The sequence below is a fragment of the Centropristis striata genome, chromosome 7 (assembly GCF_030273125.1).
Source record: "Centropristis striata isolate RG_2023a ecotype Rhode Island chromosome 7, C.striata_1.0, whole genome shotgun sequence".
NCBI lineage: Eukaryota > Metazoa > Chordata > Actinopteri > Perciformes > Serranidae > Centropristis > Centropristis striata.
Window position 1 is genome coordinate 21,713,123 of NC_081523.1, and position 23,419 is coordinate 21,736,541.

Below are 23,419 nucleotides of genomic sequence, written 5' to 3' on the forward strand. Positions count from 1 at the left end.
GGGGCGACGCCACACTCCCTTAATGGACCACACATCACTGATGAAAAGAGACAATGTGACGTTGGATGACTTAACCAAGAAGGAGTATTTAAATAGAAAATAAAATTGGACCTAATATCGAGCCTTGCTGTACACCACAGATAATGGGAGCTGTAGAGGACGACAGAAAAGGGTCTAATTAACAAGAAATTGACAGTATTTCCAAGATGACTTAATAGTTTTTATATACGAATTCTACTGGCTTCCGTTTAAATAATTTACGTCCATACAAGATTAGTGCAGCGTTAAGACACACATCTATTTAAAAATAACTGTCCTTTGTGTTGAAAGGAATGTATAGCCTTATCATTTTTTGTTGTTGACTTGGGTTGAGTGTATTATCAGTGTACCATTTATTGTGATTGTGTAAATGTGTGTTTTGCAATAAAAGCTGTTGCAGCGTGATCTTGTTAAAGCTTTTAGCAAGACATATAAACAGAGCAGTTATCTTTCCCCTCCTGGCCTACATTCATAGAATCAACTGGAGTTGTGGGTCTTTCTTATTGTGTTTCATGAAAGCCCGGGTCATTTCAAGCAGAGTGACTGTGTTTGTATATTTGCTTCAGGCCCCTTTGGGTGAGCCTGTGTTGCCTGAAGCCAGCCATCCCGGCTGAATAAGGCAAACTAGATCCCCCTCTCCACCTGCCTGATAAATGGCTTGGGCCCAATTCTCTCGCTTTGCTTTTTTTATGCCGTTGCCTGTCTTTGATGTCATCAGATAATTGCTCCTTTTAGAACTCGGAAAGGGCCACTCAGCGCTCAGGGGATGGAAGAGTATCCATGGTGACAATCTTTGTTATTCCACACTGCAAACAACTGTTTATTGTGCCCCTTAAGAGGGAAACGCTTTCGAGTGGAGATACTGCACATCTGGGGCCGAGGAGAGAGGGAGACGGAGATGGAGAGAGAGACAGATAGACAGAAATAGAGAAAGGGAGAATAGGGAAGAGATGAGAGGCAAAGTAGAAAGATCACATTTGTGTGTGAGTGGCAGAAAGAGAGACAGGTACTTAATGGATCTTAACTGCTTGGGAAGAAAAGGGGAGCTTGGCGAGGGCTCAGTGAGGCTGCTGAAAGGAAAAAACAAATTTGCAAGATTTTCTTTCCTGTTTTAACAAAGGATCTTTATGTGTGGAGGATTGATCATGACCAGGCAGCAGGGATATTGATACACATACTGGATAGATGCCTATAGATGACCGATTGTAATAACATGTCTCTCAAAATGAAGATATGACGTATTCCAGTCATTTTTCTCATCTACTTCTACCAGTGCACTCCTGCTTCAGCTCCCCTTTTCCTCATGTATTATTATTAATGAATGCACACACCCACAATGTGGATGATTTGAGCTCAGCCATTTGTATGGCTGTCATTCTGCTGTATCCCTCAGCCCCATCAGTCCCACTCTCTTTTCTTGTATTAGACTTGATGACTGAGCTAAACTCCACTATACGTCAAGGCACTTTGAATTACAATTCTCTTCACACTCGAGTGCAACAACGAAATTGGCCGTCTCACATTTTGCAGTCATTACCATTGGATATTGCCAAATGCAATTATGGCAAAAAAATGCATGGCTTCCAGCGATGTGATTGACTTTGACTGGTTGCCGTATCAACTTTATTGTAACTCTACAAGGTGATGACAGTCATATTATTAATGTACCTGATTCATTTAGGAAGTACATAGCTCCCAGTGGAAAGTCCAGCCGAAAGCTGGAATTTTACTGGACTATGAGTCTGCCTTTGTGAAACTCTTACTTTTCTCCGATATTACACCTGTATTGCAAAGCCCACAGTTTTTTCAAAGACAGCAGATGAATTACTGATCAACTGTGAACTTTAACTGGAGTTCACAGTGGGGTCAAATTTGAGTCATATGTGATGTATTTGTTTTTTAAAAATAAGAACTTCACAGAAAAACATATTCTGGAAAAAATGGATGGATTGCATATTTGCAGTAAACAAGTTGGAAACCGTATCGTGTGAAATTGCTCCCTGTCTGCAGTCGTCTGTGAACGATCTGCCCACATCGTGTTATCTTGTTGTGTATGCTGGACCATTACCAGCAGCACTTATTTCACTGGATCCTCGGAGATATCCCTGGGGTCTGGAGCAGCAATCACTTCCCTGCACTGCATCTTAATGACAGAAGAGAGGAGGAGAGATTGTGGCTCCCTGAGGAGTCGGTAAGGGGAAGGGCGAGAGGATTTGGGTAAAATAGAGTGCAGTGGAGAGGAGACAAAGTTAGAGGAACGATGGAGACGAGAGGACAGGAAAGGTGTCAAGAGGAGGAGGAGAAAAAGTATAGACGGAAGGGTGTATAATAAAATAAAAAGGAGAGGAGCAATGATGAAATAGTGGCTGTCAGTACTCTATTCCAGATGTCTGGATTTTGGATTTTCACATTCCAGGAGACTCAGCCTTGCCTTTTGTCTCACTCTATGTGAGCATGTGTGGCCCTTGCCTGCACCTGGAAGTTGCTATAAGGGGTTTTTCAACCTTTTCCCCCATGTTTTTCTGTCTAAGTGAGTAATGGGGGCAACAGTTTTTGAAATTGGTTCAGTACTGAGTGAGAGCACTGTAACCAGGGCAATTTCACAGCATCAATGTAACATTACCGCTAAAAGTGCTTGTTTTTGCCACTGACAGGCTCAGGTAGTCTTTTTAAGTGTGTGACAGCATTATGGAAAGAACCCTTCAGAGAAATAACAGCTTTTCTCGAACTTTCACTTGATCTGATCTGTTATTTTGTCTATCCAAGTCCCGCTTAAGGAGAAGTCTGAAACTTAGATATCTGGTAGCAACAGGTCCCACTCTTTTCTTCCTCTGTAGTTATAGAGTCACAGCACCCACAGGATCATCACCACTCTCCCGAGCTCCACAGCCTTGGAGCAGCTGCTTTACCCTTGTCTGTCTGTCGCCCCTCTCTCTCTCTGTCCCCGTCCGCTCTTCAGTTAAGCTGTTCCAGTGGGTTCTCTCCGTGTACTTCGGCTTCCTCCCACAGTTCAGACATGCACTTAGGTTTAACTGGTGGCTCTAAAATTCCCATGGTGCAGAGTGAAACAATGCCCTTTTATCCAATTCACTATGGGCATATTGTTAGGAGTCTATGAGAAACTTACCCTACTATTCAGTTGATTTTTTACCTCAGTAAACATTTTCATAATGAGTTCATGGTCTCAATCGCAAGTTTCAAGTCTTCTTTCAAGGTGTGAATGAGAGCGTGATTGTCTGTCTCTGTGTGCCCCTAATAGTCACTTGTGCACAAAAACATGGGAATACTATGGTTTAGGTTGAAAAATACCATAGTTACTCTTTCATTTCTTCCCAAATCCATATTCTTGATGAATGTTTGCAGTCATCCTGTAATTTTACCCATGTTATTTCTGTCTACTCTATACATCTATTGTATGTCTGTCCTTTCTTCCTGGAAAGGTTTTTTCGCTGTTGTTCTTGGTGAGAGTTATTTCTTTGTTTACCCCAATTAAAGGTTTTTTTGAGACAAGAGAAAAGAAAAAAACAACAGCATTCGGGTGACATTATTCTAGAAGTGAGAGAGTCTGCAGATGGACGAGGTCGGAGTAGATTGGCAGGTCAACTGAATTGTTTTTTGGTTGCTTTTTGTTCCTTTGTACACACCAAGGTTGTTGTTTTGTTAAAGCATGACCATGATCATTTCCTCACCTCAACTACCTGTTTATTATTGGAACCACGATAACGAGGGTCCCCAAACTTCAACAAAGGAGTGATTTCAAACCAAAGCAAAAAGTTTTTCTAATGTTAAAGGTCCCATATTGTTAAATTTGAGTGTCTTTTTTTATATAGTAGGTGCTTTATAAATACTGTGATTTCTCCATGGAAAAATGCACAAAGCCCATATTCAGAAAGTGTTCCTTTAAACAAAGCCATCAAGACATAAGGTTGTGATATCACAACTGGACTTTACATGAGTAGAAAGTGCTGGTACAGTTAGGTATTACAGTCATTCCCCATCTACAATGATGGTGCAGATACACCGAGAGTGAAGATGCTGAATACCCAGAAACACCAACCTCTCAAAGCAGACTGGTATAGGAAATAAGGAAAAATGAGAAAAAGAATGTGTTTATGGACATAAAAAACAAGCATAATATGTCCCCTTTCAATAATGATAATAATAATAGAGGTACTTATATTGACCCAACACAGCTGTGTTTATGCCTAAACCTAACCAACCTTCACCATAATGTTGTCAGATCATACATTTACATTTTATTTATTTTAGAGACAAACAAATCATGAGGTGTCAGATCAGAAAATGCTTGTACAAGTCATTATAGGTGTAATTTTTGTTATTCTGAACCGAGGGTCAGAGATTATGCTTTCATGCCATACACACTGTAAAGCACTTTGAGGCATTTTTTTAAATTTTTGGCTACAGTGTAAATAAAAGTGACTGAACTTAGTAGAATAGGAGACAGGGAGAGAGGAGGAAAATAGGATCGAATTGGTGATAAACATTTGAAAAGTCCTATGAAATAAAAGAGAGGGTGCTGGAGCGAGGGGAGGAAAAGGCAGGAGTGTTAAAAAGGAGAGCAAATTTCAGGGACACCAGAATAAAGTCTCCAGTGTTGTGTGTGTGTGTATGCGCATGTGCGTGTGTTTTTTTTCCCGACAGTGCATATGTGTGCTTGCATAAAATAAAAAAGCCTGCAAGCATTTTAAGAGCCAAACCTCTCTGGTTTCAAATTTACAGAAGTCTCGCTCTCCCCCTGTAGTTTCACGCGGTGAATTCTTGTCATTTTGAGAGGCTGAGTTTGGCAATCAATGCTGAGTATTGTTCACACATCTTTGATAATCCCGGTCTAGTCCTGGTGGATTAGAGCAAGAGATTCCTCTGCGGTCTAGAGGCTCAACTTTATTGATACTTAGTGTTGTGAAAGAGGGAAGAAAATGTTCTGGCTTAGCAGGAGGAGAAACAATCTGATATATATTATTTCACTGTCTGCAGCCTCTATCCATTTTTCTCTGTCACTGCTGCTCATCCCAGCTTATTTCAATTTCTCCTGAAACATAGATCTTGCTAAAAATATAAAAAGACAATATGTAAGGGCAGTGACTCCAGCTTTACATCAAAGTCAACCAATCCTAGGAGATGTGTGGTGTACATGATCATATTCACGATGAATTATCAGTAAGGAGGCTGCATTATTCATATTTTGTCAAACAGCATATTTTATCCACTGTATACTTTCTTTGGTTTTCCTTTTTGTGCCATTAAATGAGGAGACCTTTACATGAAGAACATTATTACACTGTAAATGTGTCAGGAATTGAAATTCATCCCTGCTGAGGCAAACATACAACCTTGAGATATGGAAGTGTCACGCTTAGATTTACTGACATGTAGTATCTGAGTGAGTTCAATTTATCGATTCATCAGTCATGCTCTCATGGATATGATGAAGGGTATTAGATACAGACTTAATACCATCAATCATTTTTGTCACATTCATAAATAAATAAAATGATGTACACATGCTCATAACAATAATTTTTTTTCATTTCACAGTATGTGAAATATGTGGCTCAAATGCATTTACTGTATAGTTATTCAACTGGGCCTTGTCAGCTTAGTGTCACAGGATAAACAGTTTAGTCATGGTACTATGAATGACCTGGCTCATCCCCACTGCCTTTAACCCAAAGAGTTTAACCATATGTCATATACATCAGTTTGTATTACATGGAATCATTTTTTATCTCAATTGTTGGCCACCATGGAGGACTAAAACATCAAGAGCACACATACACAAAAGCAGGACAGCTTTACCCTATATTGCACATTTTATACACAGTGGTAATTTAAAGTGCATTACAAATTGCAAAAAGGAAGTAAAATATGACCCATCATTGAAATTATAAATAAAAATAAATCAATAAAATTAGATTGATGAGCAGTTGTTAAACCAAAGCAGAGACTAAAATTAAGCCTTGTGGTAGTCTAATAAGTATTTTGTGCTGAATTCTGCATTGTCACTGCTACACTGCAATGCATTTTCATGAATATGTTCATATGATTTCCTCCATAATAATGGTCACTGACTATTTGGCTATCCCTGTTTTAAACACAATGATGATGGTGTGATGCAGAACTACTTGGTTGAATTTAGGCAACAAATATGTTGTTTAATTACTGATGCAGTTACCTCGGCAAAGTAGAACATGAGTTGAGAAGTTTCCAAAGGGACACAAACACTGGTCTCCTGGGTTAAAGTCCTGGCTCTGTGCTGTCCACCTGCCCTCCTGCCAGCCCTTAATACAACCACAGACTTTATGCTACATAAAGGCTCACAATTTTGTGGGATAGCTACAAAAGTACTCAGAACAACTACAAACTGTTCATGCCAACAGCCTGCTACACTACACAGCCTCCTCTTGCATCAGTATTAATGTCTTTTTTTTAATAATATATTTTTTATCTCCAAAAAGTAAAAAAAATACATTGTGTGTGTCCAAACTCTGCAGTATAATAGTGAGTTCACTTCCTCCATAATAGCAGCAAAAATGTTTCAGTATTTTCCACAGTTCAAATGTTCTTGCCAAAAGCATTTTGTTGTTTTTCTTCTTCAAACGTTAACCAGCTGTGACGCTTTTGCCATTTCTCATTAAATGTGGTCGTGACCCTTTCTCCACGCTTCTTTCTCCCCTCCTCATGGTAATTGACAGCTTCAGTTGTGTTAGTCTGCTTCTTCTTCTTATGTGCTTTTTTCCCCCGAGGCCCTTTGCATGAAGAATATAGCACCACATTTTGTAGTATTGCAGAGCTTGCAGACCTTCATGTACAACCCAGTGCCACAACATGCTGTTCAAAGGCTGCGGTACTGTATTTCTGGTCAGAGTCAAAGCCATGGCATTATCTTCAAGTTTTTTTAATACTGGAAACGGATTAGAGAACAGCTCAGAGGACCTCTTGCACCAATATGAGTGAGTGAGTGAGTGAGTTATAGATTGCCTGTCAATTTCAACACCCTGTAGATGAAAAAAGACAAGCTGACAGCATGAAATGTAAATTTAAAGTCAAATTTTGATATGATCAGTACGTTTGTGTATATAGGCTTCACTAATTCGTACATACAAACCCATGTGCAGAACCTGCTACCTCAGCAGCACATCACTCCTGTAAATCTTCCTGGAAAAGGAGGATCGGAAGATATTTTGGGACAGTTTAAGTGTAGGGATCACCGTAATGATATACAGAATATATACTGAGTCTGCAAACTTTGCCTGTACATTTCTCCTAGGTCTACATAATTAATGGTAGCTGAGGCAGGCATATTATCAATAAGCTGTATATATAGTACTTTCCACATTTTGTATATAGTGCTCTCTCTCTTTTCCTGTAGGCTATTCTTCTCTACCTCTCAACCAAATGTGCTCATTTTTACATATTATTTGTACACTAAGAATTCATAATTGAGTATTTTATAAACCTTTAACTAAAAAAAGTCATCTCTACAAAAAAGTGCACTAAATCACATCAGTCTCAATCATCAAAATCATCTCATATTGGGAATCTTTTTTTCAAAATGAATGATAAAATTTCAGCGATGTACAAACAATATACAACATTAGGAAGCCCTAATAAAGGTATTTTGTTTTGCTATTTTATGTGATATATTGAGCCCAATGTTAGAAATATGGAGTTTTGTACATTGAAACTGCTTAATTGAACCAAAGCAGTTAAATAAAATATTCCAACAAACGTCCACACTATAGTGACATAGGGCCAGTGGTTGAAAGTTATGATTAGAGCCTGTTTTTGCTTTTTATTTTTTTTAACCAACCATGTGTAAAGTTATGCATATTACCGATGGACCAACATGCATTACCAGTCATAAATAGCCCTGGTTGTTTACTGTTGACAGACGGAGCAAAGGAACACAAATTTAGGTATATTCGTATAAAGAGCAACAAAGTCCATGTAGGGAGTATGTTGGGGTGGATGGATGACTCAAAAAACAAGTATGTAACTACTTCACATAGTTGTGAAATGACTTATGTTTCAACAACAAAACTACTTAATTGACTGCTTCATTTCTAACAATACACGAACAGGAGAAAAAGACCCTCCTGTGTTGTTTGAACCATCAACTACCCCACCTGTCAAAGGCAAAATCTGGCCCGAGGTTCCTTCGTTGCATGTCTGTCCCTCTGTCTCCCCCTTCTATTCTCTCTGTCACTATCCAATAAAGCATCAATATGCTAAAAAAAAAAAGTCCTTTTTTTGTAAGATATCCAACGAACCTTTGTGTGAGAACACATTGACCAAATAGCGAAGCCTCTCTTCATGACTTCTCTCTCTTTCTGTCTATCTCTATCACTCTCAAAAACATTTTAAGGGTCTCTCAACATTCAAGACGAGAGGTCATCTGACAGGCTCGGCTGCTCAGAAAAACGGAACGAGAGCGAAAGGTCAAGGATTTCTGCCAGCCAGACAGCAAGTGGGTGCTGCTCTTCTCTGACCTGTTTTTTTCCCTGTCGCTGTTAAGTGGAAAGTCTATGAGACTAGACTGTGGAGAGAGAAGAGAAGAGTTGCTTGGGGAATGGTGAGAGAGGAGTAAAAAGGTGAAAACTGAAGAGCATGGGAGATGCACAAAAAGAATTAAGGCCAAAGGGGAGGCAGAGGAGGTGCAGAGACGAGAAAGGGGGTAAAGGGTTGTAAGATGATTCATGTGTATACTCTCCGTGGCTCCCATCTTTGCCAGTCATTATACTTAAATTGTCTGAAAGCTATTTTGAATCTTTCATCATTGGTTTTCTAAAAGCAAGAAACAAGAGAGTCAGTTAAAAAAAAAAGCAACTGCATTACAGAAAAAAACCCAGAAGGAGTCATTTTTGCTTTTAAATCATATTAATCAACAGACGCCCACTGTGGTTTGGGACCAGGACGGCTTAGGGGGTGGAATTTGTTAATAATACTGAAAAGTAGATATTGATCAGGATGCCTCGAAGACACTTCCCTTGGAGGATTTCCAGGATTTCCTCCTACTGGGACAAGACCTCGGGGCAGACTCAGAACATGATGGACGGATTACATATCCTACTGAGGAACCCCTCAGGATCATATGCCAGACTTAATCACACCACATCTTTATGAATAGCACAGACCAGCAAAGCTCTGTATGCTTATTGTCCCTTATATATGGATCTCCCTATATGTCCCTAATCTGACGTTGTCATGTGAGCGTGCATGTTTCTGTTTGCACAAACTACCATGCATGGCTACCCACAGAGCTCTGTACATGCACTCTCATATACCATTACTTGCTGTTAAATGCCGTGGTCAGAGGATCATAAGATAAGCCCCCTGGCTGCTGTTAGCACTGCATGTATCTAATTGGCCTCCTTTAGAGGCTCAGTTTGCGAATGATGAAGTGTCAGCCAGCTCTTATCCTTTAGATATGTGGAGCTGCAGCCTGGCTGTGACAGAGACTAATGCATAGACTTTGCCAAAGGGACTGCCGCTGCTGTCCGCTCACACATATACACAGATACATCACACGCACGTCCATGCAAAATACAAATTTGAGCATGCCACAGCAAACAAACACACCCAGGCACACTGTTTGTTTACTAAGGTGTGACAGTCCCATATAGGCACATTCACACCCTCGAGGGGCTGCTTATGTCCAGACATTCAGATACAGTTTGCACATACACATATGAGCAAAGATTTACACGCTGCTGTTATTAACAGCATATACTCTCTGTATTCCATGCTTGACAGAGTTTTGCCTATATATACACATGCAGGAGCTTCCTTAGCCTCGAGGCAGGACTCTGATTATCCCTACACATGCTGAGGATTTCTCCCTTTGGTAGCAAACACACTTTTCATGGAGTGTAGTGCACAGGCCTGAATTTTTGACGCAAGCCTGAGGCCGAGACAATATTTTCACATCAAAACCTACACTCTCTTCCTTTTCTCCCTCTATATATCTCTGTTCTCTCTGTCTTTATTGCGCACATAGATAGTGGAGCCCTGTTTGCCATCTCCCTGCCTTAATGTACAGGGCTATCCATCACAAAGCATTAAGTAAGTGAAGCGGTTGTATTAGCTTAGACAAATAATGGTAATGGTAAATGTACCTCTTACCAAACATTAGTCACCAAACCATCTCACTCTAATCTTTAAAGCTCTCTCGTCTGATAAAGCACACCATAAAACAACCCTAACAATAACTCGGTGAGCAATTGCTTAATGAATCAAGACAAGGAAGGGATTTATGTTAAGCATGACCTGTTCTTTTATTCAGAGATCATTTGTATGGCCGTCTCTTTCAGCTTTCAGGGATTTTTTTTTAGATTCTAAATTGTTGTTCACCGTTTCCTTACTCTGTAGTACTTGACAGTGAAGAAGTTGGTGATGAAATATTTCTAATATCAGCCTCTTTGTCACCTTCATCTCGACTACTTTATTCTTTTATTTCATGGGGACGATATACACTAATTAATATCATTATGATGTACAGTAAGATTTAGCAGAAAGCTAATTTACATTGATAATCCCTTGGCAGGTTGATGCTGCAAAATAAAAGAATAAAAAACAAACACATAAAGCATAAAGTATCTCCCTTGCTTTATTATTTTAAGCAGCAGAGGTGTGTTTTGCTCTGTATAATGCTCTGCCATCACTTTGTAGTGACAATAACAGGTAAAGGTTTTTGTGAACAAGACCCAATTAGATGAGAACAGGACTATCAGTGTGGCTTCGGGGGAATATCTGTGTTTGTTTCTGTCTGAACATCAGTGTGTGTGTGTGTTTTTAACTGCCCAATTAATGTGTGCATCTTCTGCCAGCGTCGGTATCTTGTTAGCAATTAAGACAACATGACTGAAAGCGAAGACGTTGTCTCAGAGGACACAGAACGGCGAACACTGAGATGATGTTGTTATTAAAGATCTATGAAGCAGCAATAAAGCCATCGTAACCGAGGGCGCAGACACTTAACTGCCAAAAAGCATGCAGAACTGATGGAGGTGCATTTTGGTGTGTAGAAACACAGGGAGGAAATGTAAATTGAAAAAAAAAATAAAAATCAAATTAGATGTTGTCCCTGAAGCAAAAAGCTGACATGTTTAATTATTTATATGTAGACCGTGAACATATTTGCAGGACACATGGTGAGGAAGCTGCGAAAATGCATCGCAAGAGTTGGCAGGAGATGAAACGAAGACAGCGGGGGCTCTTTTTTTTTTGTTTTGAGTTCATTTAAAGGCAGTAGATCTTCCTTTTGGCAACAGCTTTTGCTCGCTGACAGATACTGGAAATGATGCAATAAGCCAAGTGAGGTTTCCTCTCCAAGATCTACCTCTCCCTCACTTTGTCCCTCTGTCTCGTGCTTTCAGTCTCTGACGCCGTCTTCCAACGCCATCATTAATGTGCCAGAGGCAGTGAGGTCCAAATTAAAACTCGAGTTGACATCTTATTTTAGAAGTGCTACTTCAGCCTTGAGAGAAACATGCAGACATACAAGGCCCATCTTGTTATGTCTGACTAAGAATGCATCAATCAGTGGAAGAAGCATGGGACGTGTTGGCCCAAATTCCACTTTAGATTTCTAACAATGCATGTTGCATCCAGAGTTTTTGCTGTAATCACTGTGATTGAGTTGCTGAAATTGAGTTGTGAAAGAAGTATTGAAATCTTTTACCTAAGAACTTTAATATTGTGTTGATTTCAGTGCCCCCTGTGGACAAAAGTGGTAGTGCTTCCATGAGCACATTGTGTCATAAAGATCTTGATCTGGTTAGCCTGTGCTTTTGTTTTGAAAGCAGGTGAAAGAAAGTTTTTTTCAATTTATTCAGTATTTTCTTTTTAAACACTGCTGTTTGCAGGATGCATAGCGATGAAGTAATGTATCTATTTGTGACTATTAAAGATGAGTGATGATGATAATGTGACGATGATGAAACAAACTTTTTTCAAGCCACCAACATTGATTCACATACTAATGTAAAACCACATCTCACAATGTGTTTCATAAATAAAATAGAAATAACTGTGTGGGAGGAAAATGGCTGATCTCGTTTGCTTATTTAGGCCATAAAAAACAATTAAACTGAGGCTGTTTCATAAAATCCCTTGTAGTACAATCAGACACACTCTTGAGACGAAGTTTGTGACATATTTTATGCTGTGATAGTTGTTTTGTAACAAATAGTAATTAACCCTCTTTTATTGTAAGCATGTGAATTATTACTGCAGATCCTGTAGGACCAAAGAAGAGACAAGCTGTTGATTTCTTGTGGCTTACTATGAAAAGTGTGATACCTCAAATGGAATACAGTTAGTAGCTGTTATTGCTTTGTGAACTGTGATGATTCATTAATCTGGTTGTTTGTTGGACCCTTTGATAATCATATTATAATGTGACATTGCTCCATTCTGTTTTCTGAGTAAATTTGTTACAGTACCAGTAATACAAATGATCACTTTTAAAATTCAGTAAATGATAAAACAAGTATGATTAGCCCAGCCTGGCAGACATTACAGCGACAGAGTGTTAAGTGCCTCGAGATGCGGCTCATTTGCAGTATAATGAGTCCAAGAAAAACTCAAATTTTATGCAAGTTTATAAAGAACCCTTCAACTGTCTCTCAAAATACAAAGACTATATCACATTGTCCAACATGTGCTGACAGAGATTTAGAAAAGATTGTTTTACCAGGATCATTTATATACACTAAAGTAATTCAATTCAATGGTTCCCCACCCTAATGAATTCGTTCATTTTGGAAGGTCAAATGGTCAAAGTTTAGATTTATTGTTTTATATATTTTCCTCAATATATCTTATATACACTACCGGTCAAAAGTTTTAGAACACCCCAATTTTTCCAGTTTTTTATTGAAATTCAAGCAGTTCAAGTCAAATGAACAGCTTGAAAGGGTACAAAGGTAAGTGGTGAACTGCCAGAGGTAAATAAAAAAAGGTAAGCTTAACCAAAACTGAAAAATAATGTACATTTCAGAATTATACAAGTAGGCCTTTTTCAGGGAACAAGAAATGGGTTAACAACTTAACTCTATGGAGTCAATTTTTTAATTCTTTTCATGTCTTTGTAAGTCATTTTGTGTCTTTTTTTGGTCGTTTTATGTCTTTTTTTAGTCATTTTGTGTCTTTTGGTGTCTTTTTTTTGTCATTTTGTGTCTTTTTTTAGTCCTTTAGTCCAACATAATATGTGATTTTGAATCTTTTTTTTTAACTTTCAAAACACTATCATGCTCAATAAAGAATTTTAAATGTTGCAAATGTGCATTAATTTCAGAGTACACTGAGACATTAAACTGCATAATTTTCAATTAAATTCTGGAAAAGTTGGTGTGTTCTAAAACTTTTGACCAGTAGTGTATGTCTAACAAATCTCATTTATGTGTAGGCGGATTTTAGTACTACTACACCCTTAAATATTGTGATTGTGATGAAAATCAGGTTGTAGCTTGCAGTCTAACTGTTTGGATAGACGTGCCGTTTCTCTAAAACAATGTTCCTCTGATGACTAATTGACATGGGAACAACAAATCTGTGAATATCAACCAATTTACAGAACACAAAAAGTGGACTTTTTTCTCAAACTGCATGATGCATGATTATTTTTTTCTCCTACCTAGCCCCTCTTCTTTAGAAATGTGACAAGGGAGAACTGGTTTAGGAACTAGATGCACGCTTGCTTCTGCGCAGAGAACTGTTTGGTTTTAAGCAGAGTGCAATATAGTTCGTTATGTTGGAGAGAAGGCAGACATCACTGCAGCCAAGTTAGTGATGAGCAGTAAACCAATGATAACGCTTCCCTTCTAAAAAAAAAAAGATTGAAAAAAAGGAAAAAGCAGGCATCTGTTCTTGTGTCAAGAACATATGTTCCACTTCACTTGTGTCAGCCGACTCACATTTTCTCCAAAAGAGCAACATTAAATGCTTGAGGAATCTTAAAGTGTCCTCATCGTTTAGATAGAGAGTTTGAGCTTCTCCCTTCTGGACATTAACTCCAGGTCTAACAAGGGGGAATCACCATGAAACTTTTGGATGCTCAGGATGAGTCAGTTGATGATGAGTCTCCCACATCACATTTTGAAGTGACATATTTAAACCACAGTTGATTACGTAGATTGGATGGTGATGGAAGGATGTACTCCAGGTTCTGCTGTAGCTTGTAGTACTTTATTTTGTGTTAACTTCCATAGTGTTTTATATATTTTACTATGTTTTATATGAAGACTTAAAATTGAAGTTGGATGTGAGCTGTCAAGTGACGTTTTACCTTGTAAATAATGACAATGATTTTAATTTCCCACTGCACTCTTAACACACACACACACACACACACACACACACACACACACACACACACACACACACATACACGCACAGTATCCAGTGCCTGAGGGGCTTATTTTGTTTGGAGTGGCCTTTGTTTGGACAATGTGTTACAAAGTCTGAGTTTGTGTCACACACTTGATGTTTGGTACGCCACCTCATCCACTCTGTGTCTACCCACATGTTTTATCCCATCAATTTTTTAGCTAAATGGCACTTTTTAAAAAGCACTGAGTGATCCTCTGAGGAAAATGGAGCAAAAAAAAAAAAAAGAGGCAAATAAACGGCGCAGCTGCAAATGTTTCTCTCTTGTTGGAGGAGATGCAGAAGAGTTCTTTAAAATTTTCAAAATCTGAGATGAAGTGTTTCGCACTGGCTGTGAGACTAACAGCAATGGGCACTGGAGCACGACTCTTCATCTCTCTTATTCTTTTTGTTTGTGGAAGCGGAAAGTGGTAGAAAGCACTAGACACTGTTTACTCTGGTTGTCCTAGAACATGTGATGCCTGCCCTCCATCAAAGTGATGAGTCTGTGTGTGTCTGTGTGAGAGAGAGAAAGACGATTTAAAGCCATACTTTATTTTATCCATCAGCGTTCAGGACTATACTGCAAAACAGAAGTGACGCATCTGTTTCTAAATGAGGCAAACTAACCTTTGTAGAAAAAAATGGCGATATCTGAGAACACCCAAACCCTCATCTCTCCACGTCAAGAGGAGTTTTCTGGTGCTCTTCCCTTCCCTTCCCCTCGCTCTCTCTCCCCCTCTCTCTAAGGCTTGTATGGAGAGAGAAAGAGAAAGAGAGAGAGAGAGAGCCTCCGGCGTGTGACGGGCTGTGGGCTGTGAGATCCTTGAAAAAACTCTGACAGATCAAAAAGACCCTGAAGTAAGTAGGAGGGGGCGAAGCAGGAACATGTGTTGTGCTGAGTGTTCAGTCATATCTGTTTCTCTTACTTTCTCCTTGCCTCTACCTCTCCCTATTGTCTTTAAAGACTTTTTCCCCATTTCTTGTTATGTCTTCTTGCATTCTTGTGTACTTACCCTTGCTATTTTGAGTGCATACAGTAAATGCGTTAACAATGATGATTATTTGTTACTCTGGTTACCCAGATGGTGCCCTAATAACACTGAAAAAGTAGAGTGCGGATCACTGGACACTTCACACTCTCAATGTTTGCTAATAGAGCAATATTACACAATTATATTGATACTGTGATATGAAACTACATGTCGTCTTTGATTTTGGTAATAGTAATATATTATATGTTAGTCTGTAGTATAGTCTTTTGTTGCTTTTAAAGGCTGCATGACAGTAAAATAGTTAGACTATACTATAGGTAGTTAGACTGCAGCTGTTATTTAGCGTCACCCACTAGGTAACTATATCCACATTACTGCTGATTATGCATCAGAAACCTAATTGTGTAAATATTTTGTGAAAGCACCAATAGTCAACCCTACAAGATCGTTGCAGTATCAATTTAGGTATCTGCTCAAAAACATTGTGAAATTTGATTATTTCGATATCTCCCAGCCCTAGTTATGGCTATGTAGTAGGAGCAAGCTACAGTTGCACCAGTAAACAATGCACTAAGTAAACAATCTACTAAATAAAATGTTCATTTTGATTGCACTATGTCAATAAATGATCTTGTGTTTCAAATACATGGGCCAGACGTGGCCATCGAACAGACCGGGGGGGTCTGGCACAGCGTAGTTCCTAGACCTAGACTAAATAAAATGTTCATTTTGATTTAGTTTTGTAATAAAATTGTAAAGTGAGCCAATAAGTCGGCAGATATTTTGGCAGGCAATGGAAATCTTGGTGGTAATTCTCCATTCAGTTGCAATTTGCCTTTAAAAAGAAGCAGAAAAAGCTGCCAATGTTGTGATCATCCTTTCTGTTAAGTGCAGTGTTCAATTTGAGTCAACTGTACCATGTCGAAATTCACTTCACACTCCATAAGTGATTATAGTGTACACAGAGTTCTACATGGATGTGTACTGATAGAAGTACCCAAACTTTATTTCTTTCTCTTTGTTGCTTCTTACTAACTTCTTCAACTCAATATGCTTCTCCCTCTTTATATTGCGCCCCAAACAACTCAAACACACACAGATGCACACCATAAACCATGCACAATGGCTGCAGCACTGAATACATCATTACAGGCAAAAATTGACATTTTTAGCTTTCTGTGTGTGAAGATTATTTCTAAAAGTTATTGGCTTACAGATAAATTAAGTATTTTGACTTGTAGAGTTATACATTACATACGCTGTAAAAAAGACTATGACGTGACATAAATAAATGTGTTCTGTACGTTTTTTTTAATGAAACAAAAAATGTTTTGAAACCTACATTAAACAAAACACTTAAAAAAAGATAAGAAAAGAAAACATTTCATGATTTTTATACCAGATACAGGCTAAAATATTCAGCTTCCACTCTTACAGTTTATTGTACTAACACTTTTTTATCTTCTCATCATGTTCACTTTTAGAGTTGTTATTAAAAATGCGTTGTGGTGCAAATTATCAGTATTGCTTGGAAAAAAGTCCTTATGCAACAAATATTTTGAGACCTGCTCATCGTTTATTAAAATATCTCCAAAGCAGTCCTCCTTCCTCTGAATTCAGCCTAATTTAGGAGGTTTATTTTGAGACTTCCATTTTAACACTTCACTTTGACAGGCTTGAGTTAGTCAGCTGATCTCACACCTTAGTTAATAAGGTTCATTTTTAAAATTAACATTTGAAATTCAAAAACATGATGTTTTAATATTTGTATCACTCATATTTACTATGAATTAACTCCTTGCCAGTCTACAGTAATAATATGACTCTAAAGGTGATCAGATGAACATCCAATTTGAAAGTTCAAAGTACATTCAGAACACCACATCACCTGAACTGTTTCATGAGTTAAAAATGTATTTTGTGTCCCACTTTAAAATGAACGAAAGTAATAAATACTAATTAGTAGATTTACTTTCATTATTGTTCTGTTTGCAGCCTCTATGGTATCATCTTTTCAGGTGGCGTCATGCTGTTTGATATTGATCGGCAGAATCAATTTCGAAGTAGCACAGTGAAAAAATTACAATTATGCACCCAAATTAAATGTCATTTTACAATTGACATGTTTGCCTGTGGAATAACGTGTGTTATATTCTGTGTGACTTTTCAATATAGAATCTATAAATGTTTAATATATTGTGTGGAGGACATTGACGCCCCTTTTAATGTTGAAAAATGTGTGCTGAAAGCGGAGCTCTGCGTTTGCATTTGACCGTTCTTTAACCTGCTGTTACGTCTTACTGAAATGCTCCTATAGGACCAATAAGCTGCAATATGTAGGCTGCCATGCAATTTCCCTCCACTTTTAGGCCAGAGGGCAGTGGTACACATATAATAAACCCTGTAATCATCCTGTTTGGAATGAAATATCATATAATCCTCCTCTCCTCTCCTCTCCTCTCCTCTCCTCCCCTCTCCTCTCCTCTCCTCTCCTCTCCTCTCCTCTCCTCTCCTCTCCTCTCCACACAACGCCCACCTACCCACATTACATTTAAGAATCCTAGAGGGAGTGGGATTAATGCAGTCCCACAATCCAAAGCTTTGATATTACTGCATAGTTCAAAAGAGGTCAGCTGCTTTGTAATCCCATGTATCAGGACCAAAATGTAATGATTTTAATGGTCTTACACACAGTGTGACTCACAATTGAAAAATATACTCTGCCATGCTGAGCGGCTCTCACCACGTTCTCTATGGGCCTCTCCGAGACTGTCATAAGCTCAGAACTTGACCTACAGGTCACAGGTATGAGATTAATTTTCCAAAAAGCATTTTGAGAGCGCTGATGTCACACTGCTGCATCAGAGAGCAGAAGTGATCAGATGGAGAAAAGGAACTGGTGGAGACATTTTCTCCTGACACAAATATCTATTACACATTATGACTTTAGGTTAAGTTCTTTGTAACTAAAATCAGTGCTGGTTAATTACGGATTATAACACACTATAACACTTTATATTATAGTCATTAAGTATCTGTAACCGGTGCATTAAATGTTATTGAATGATTGCCAATATGATATAACACAATTGTAAAACGCTGTCTTTATATTTTACACTAAAATACATATACTGTTTTTATTTCATGCATAGTCTTTGAGTGATAATAATAAAAATCATTGTATTAAATATAGATCATTTATAAATTCTTCATCACAACTAAGCAAAGGTTGAGGTTGAAAGCTCTGGAAAAACAGCAGTAAGAAGATCTTGAGCTCCTTTTTTTTGTTCAGACTAAACTTTCAGCCTCAGTATGTCCTCGTGAGACCTGAACACAAACAAGCTGCATGTTAATTAATGATTCATAACACGTGTTAAGGATTTATTAACCTGTGTAATCATATATTATTTAATCTGATTACAGCTGTGATAGACTGTGTAATCAATCATTCATTAACTGTAATACAGCAGCTCCAAATGTCTCACAGGAGGAGTTATGGTTGTTGACATACATTAAGTATGTATAATAAATATAATATATATTGCTTATGCATTCGTACCCCCAAATGAACAGTATTACCACCATTGATTCATTATATAAAACAGTTATTAGTTTTTTTTTTCTGTAACATGCACACTGCAGAGTATCAGACAGGTGCTGTATCTATATCTAAACACTACAGTCTGGTGTGTCCATGCTCACGCAGCTCGCCCGCCACCTTGACTGACCCATGATGCCTTGGGCTTGGTGCGTTGCCATGACAACGAGCCAAATAGCCACCCATCTTGTGAAGCGCGCAGGCCTCATTGGGACTCCTTCCTGAAAGTTGTTTTTCCTTTTCTCCTTCCTCTTTTAACGTCTGACAGTCTTTATCTTGGTATCTGCTGTAAGTGGATTTGTGTCTGGGATTTGTTTGATAGACGAGAGCAGTTACAGCAGCGTTATATCCTGCAACTCTTTTGTATTATGTGCTCTTTTTTTTCTCTAAGTAACCCTCTACATTATGTGATTATGGTTATGAGTGCATACTAAATTTAGCCCTGCTTTTCTTGATGTTAATGATGTAACAAGCTGTCTTGTCGAACACTTGATGCACTGTAGGCCTGTATTGGAACTGTATAATAATCTAGTATAGATAAAAAATGTTTGAGGCTCTCTCTTGATTTTTCTCTCTAGAATTCTTTTGTTTTTTTCTCAGTCTGTTGTTGTTTCTGTCTCCCTCTCACACACAGGGGACAATCTGAAATAGAGATATTGGATGGGGGAGTGGGGGGATAAGAAGAGAGAGAGGGGACACTTTGAACGTATCATATCATAAATGTAATACCAGCCTCCGTATTGGAAAAAAAAAATGCCCATCTCCTTTTGATTTCGACTTTGAGATGGCTTTGACGGATACACAGTGGGGTTTGTTCAATATCCATTTGCTTTAAGACCTCAAACACAGCATGCACTGATAACCTGATGGCCCCCCATCATCATCATCATCATCACCATCATCATCAGTGTGGCATGTCAAAGTATAATGATAAGTTGCTTTTTTTGCTCAGCAGTCATCATTCTTTATCAAGATGTATGATGAGGCAGGTCCCAAGTGAGGCGGATTTCTCACACTAGGCCTTGGTCTTTGCTTGCTTCATTACTTTCTTTTATTTTCCAAACAAAACTGGACTCATATTTCTTAATGACCAACTTTGATTGCATTTATTGTTTCAGTGCTACAAAGCTCATGACGGAAACCCAGCGTGTCTCATGATAAAATGCATGGAATCAGCACATGACACGTGTTGCATGGCAATACAACAGATGACTGCCGTCGCATATAGGCTATATACTGTAGCTACAACACTGAATAAACATGAGCTTGTACATTAAGAGCGAGAGTTCTTGTCTTGTCTCATTTCATCAGCGGCCAGTGAACCTGGGTTTCCTTTTTTTTACACGGTCCTCGAACACACACCGAAAAGAGACTGTCCCTGAATAAAAGTCTGTGTTAATTTTTTCCACCACATACAGTCAGTGAACATTTCCTGCTGTCCGTTCATTTTACTCCACATTTTACACACGTTTTGTGTGTTTACGGTCTGTGGAATTTGCATCTTATGATCTTCTTGAAAGCACTTTGGAAGTCTTTGTTGAAGTAGGCATATATGATGGGGTTGAGGAGAGAGTTGGAATAGCCCAGCCAGTTTATGACTGCGCCCAGCCAGTCAGGCATGTAGCAGCTCTCTGCACAGAAAGGCAGCACAAGTGCGACGATGAAAAAGGGCAGCCAGCAGAAGATGAAAGTTCCCATGATGATACCAAGTGTTTTCACCGTTTTACGTTCCCTGGCCAGCGCAATCTTTCTCTTCGCCGAATTCTTTTCATTCATGTTTTCGTAGCCATGCGAGGAGGACTGAGGAGTGTTGGGCAGAGGGAGGTGCGTCTTTGAGTTACTGATAACTTCTATGATCTCAAGTGACTCACCCTCCTCTCCGTGCTTCACCGCGCCGTTTACGCACGGGGAGCTGGATTTGGACTCATCGCTGCGCTTCCAGCTCTTGCCCTCGGCCTCCCCGTTGGTCTTCTTGTGGAAGATGGCCGGAGACACAGCCAAACACTTGTCTGACACTTTTGTTTTCTCGGTTTTCTTGACCGTCTTTCGAATTCGAAACCGAGCAGCCTTGAATATTCGCCCGTACAGGACCAACATGAGGATGAGAGGGATGTAAAAAGCCCCAAATGTGGAGTAGATGGTGTAGCCCGGGTCCTGGCTGATGATGCAGGCGTCAGGGTTTGCCCTGTCTTCGGCGCTTCTCCAGCCTAACATAGGCGGAATAGAGATTGAGAAACCAATTAGCCAAGTCACGCTTATCAAGATCGCAGCTCGCCTTGGTGTCCGTTTATTTACATAGTCTATTGGGTCTGTTATGGCCCAGTACCTGTCCAAGGCAATTGCGCACAGATGCAGGATGGATGATGTGCAACACAGAACATCCAGAGAGATGAATAAGTCACAGATCTCCTGCCCCAGTGTCCACTTGTTCAAAACCTGGTAGAGGGCCGCCATTGGCAGTACCAGTACCGATACCATAAGGTCTGTGACGGCCAGGGATCCAATCAGATAGTTAGCCACATTCTGGAGAGATCTCTCCAGGGCGATGGCTGCCACGACGCACGCATTGCCAAATATGGAGCAGAGGATCAGGGCCCCCAAGAGCAGAGAGGTTATAATCTGGTAACTCAGCTTCACTTCTGGCAGAGACCCAGACCCCGTGCCATTCTCACCCCCGTCCCAATCGGCGACCACGTCCACCCCGCCAGGGTAACCGCTGGTCGCGTTGCTGTCGTTGCCGCTTGTTGTTATAAAATCCATAATGCGACCACACTCAGAGCGCAACTTTCCCAGAGCAGTTGGGGACACGCAACTGGACAGATAAGCAGGACACAGTCAGCCCCTCAGACTGCTGCCGCCGTGCGTTTTACCGGGGTCCATCGGAGTTACCGCTTTCGTGCCGTCGCTCTCAGGACGCATGACGCAGACGTGTATGTGAGTGTGTGTGTGTGTGTGTGTGTGCCGGTGTGTGAGGGGGTTGTGTGTGTTGTAGCCCGTGAGTGTTGACAGCCGGGTGCGCTCACTGGTACTGCGAATCATCTGAGCTTGGTGACGCCGTGAATTCATTTATACCAGCAGCTTTGGGTACGTCAGAACGTGTGGAGGTCGCCCTGGAGTTTTGTGCCTCTGCTCTCCTTGTTGCTCCGTTTTTCACTGCAGACAGCCGATGAGGGTACAGAGCTCTCCTCTCCTTTTCTCTCTGTCCTTTATTTTACTCTTTGGACTCTGTAAATTTAACTTTTGTATGGATATTTTTAAAGTTTCCATTTCAAAGGGTAGGTGTCAGGCAAGACTGACACTTATTAGGCGGATTTATTCCAAAATATAGTGAGCTATATATAAAACAACAAATTGTCGGCGCGATAATCGATTGGGAAACTGAGAATAGAATATCTCAATCTTTCATCACTTCTAATTACATTTTTTAAATCCTACTTTATTTAAACATGTAGGTTTAAAAAAAAAAGCAACAAGACATGAATTGGAGGCTCATAAATAAGTGGAAACAGAGTGTTTAAGAGCGCAACAATGCATTTCGAACCGGGATGGAGGAAAAAAAGACAACATGCCCAGAGAGTTGGGAACGAAGGGTAGTTTCAGGACCAGAGACAGCGCCACGACAGTCCAGAGAGGAGAGCTGCTGCCATCTGCTGTCCGCAGTGGGTACTGCTTCAAATGCTGGGCACTGATGTATCAGTATGAGTTTGGTGAGGTGGTTGAAGCCACGAGAAGCAAATCGTGTGTTTTTATGAGAGAGAGAAAGAGAGAGAGAGGGGGAAGCGATCCCCTGGAGACACCTGTTTTGCTTCATGTTGAGGGTATGTTTGAGCCAACCAATAATGTCAGCAATATGTCAGAAAACAGCCTTGAATTAAAACAGCTAGTGAGGGAAGAGAATCCCTCCCTTGCAAGCTGGATTGATGGAGGGATTGGGGTGTGTGCAGAGGTTGGAGTTTGGAGGAATATTAAAAGAAATTAGAACAGATTGTGGAGGCAATCAATTTGCTCTGAATTTTTTGAACAGCCACTTTAAAATTGTCAAATGGTTGCAGTTTGATTAGGTTTTAGCAACTAAACTGTTAGGTTACATTTTGGAAACACAACTACATGGTTAGGTTATGGAAAAGATAATTTGAAATGAAATAACTACTGCCGGACGTGAGGTTGTAATGGTAGTTACGTAGGTGATGTAAAACATGACACAAAACATCACATACTTTTGGTTTCATGGGGGAATGAACACTGGCCTGTCCCACCCATGTCCCACCCACCCTAAGTGAACCTTGTTGTTCTTTATACTCTGTATCCTCACTTTCATGTTGGCTTATAGACTACGTACCCTCACTTCCACTTTGGCTTCCATCATAATTACTCAGGCCATTAGAGGCCGCTGCGTAAT

At 39.7% G+C, this 23,419-nt stretch overlaps 2 protein-coding genes across 2 annotated transcripts in view; one reads left to right on the forward strand and one right to left on the reverse strand.

Annotated features, from left to right (window-relative positions):
* rnf180a (ring finger protein 180a) overlaps positions 1-23,419 on the forward strand; it is a 76,789-nt gene that overhangs the window by 38,908 nt on the left and 14,462 nt on the right. The gene's annotated exons all lie outside the window — the stretch shown is intronic.
* htr1aa (5-hydroxytryptamine (serotonin) receptor 1A a) lies at positions 20,087-21,949 on the reverse strand. Its single transcript, XM_059338236.1, has one exon. The coding sequence runs from the start codon at positions 21,778-21,780 to the stop codon at positions 20,500-20,502; it is 1,281 nt and encodes a 426-aa protein (XP_059194219.1). The 5' UTR covers positions 21,781-21,949; the 3' UTR covers positions 20,087-20,499.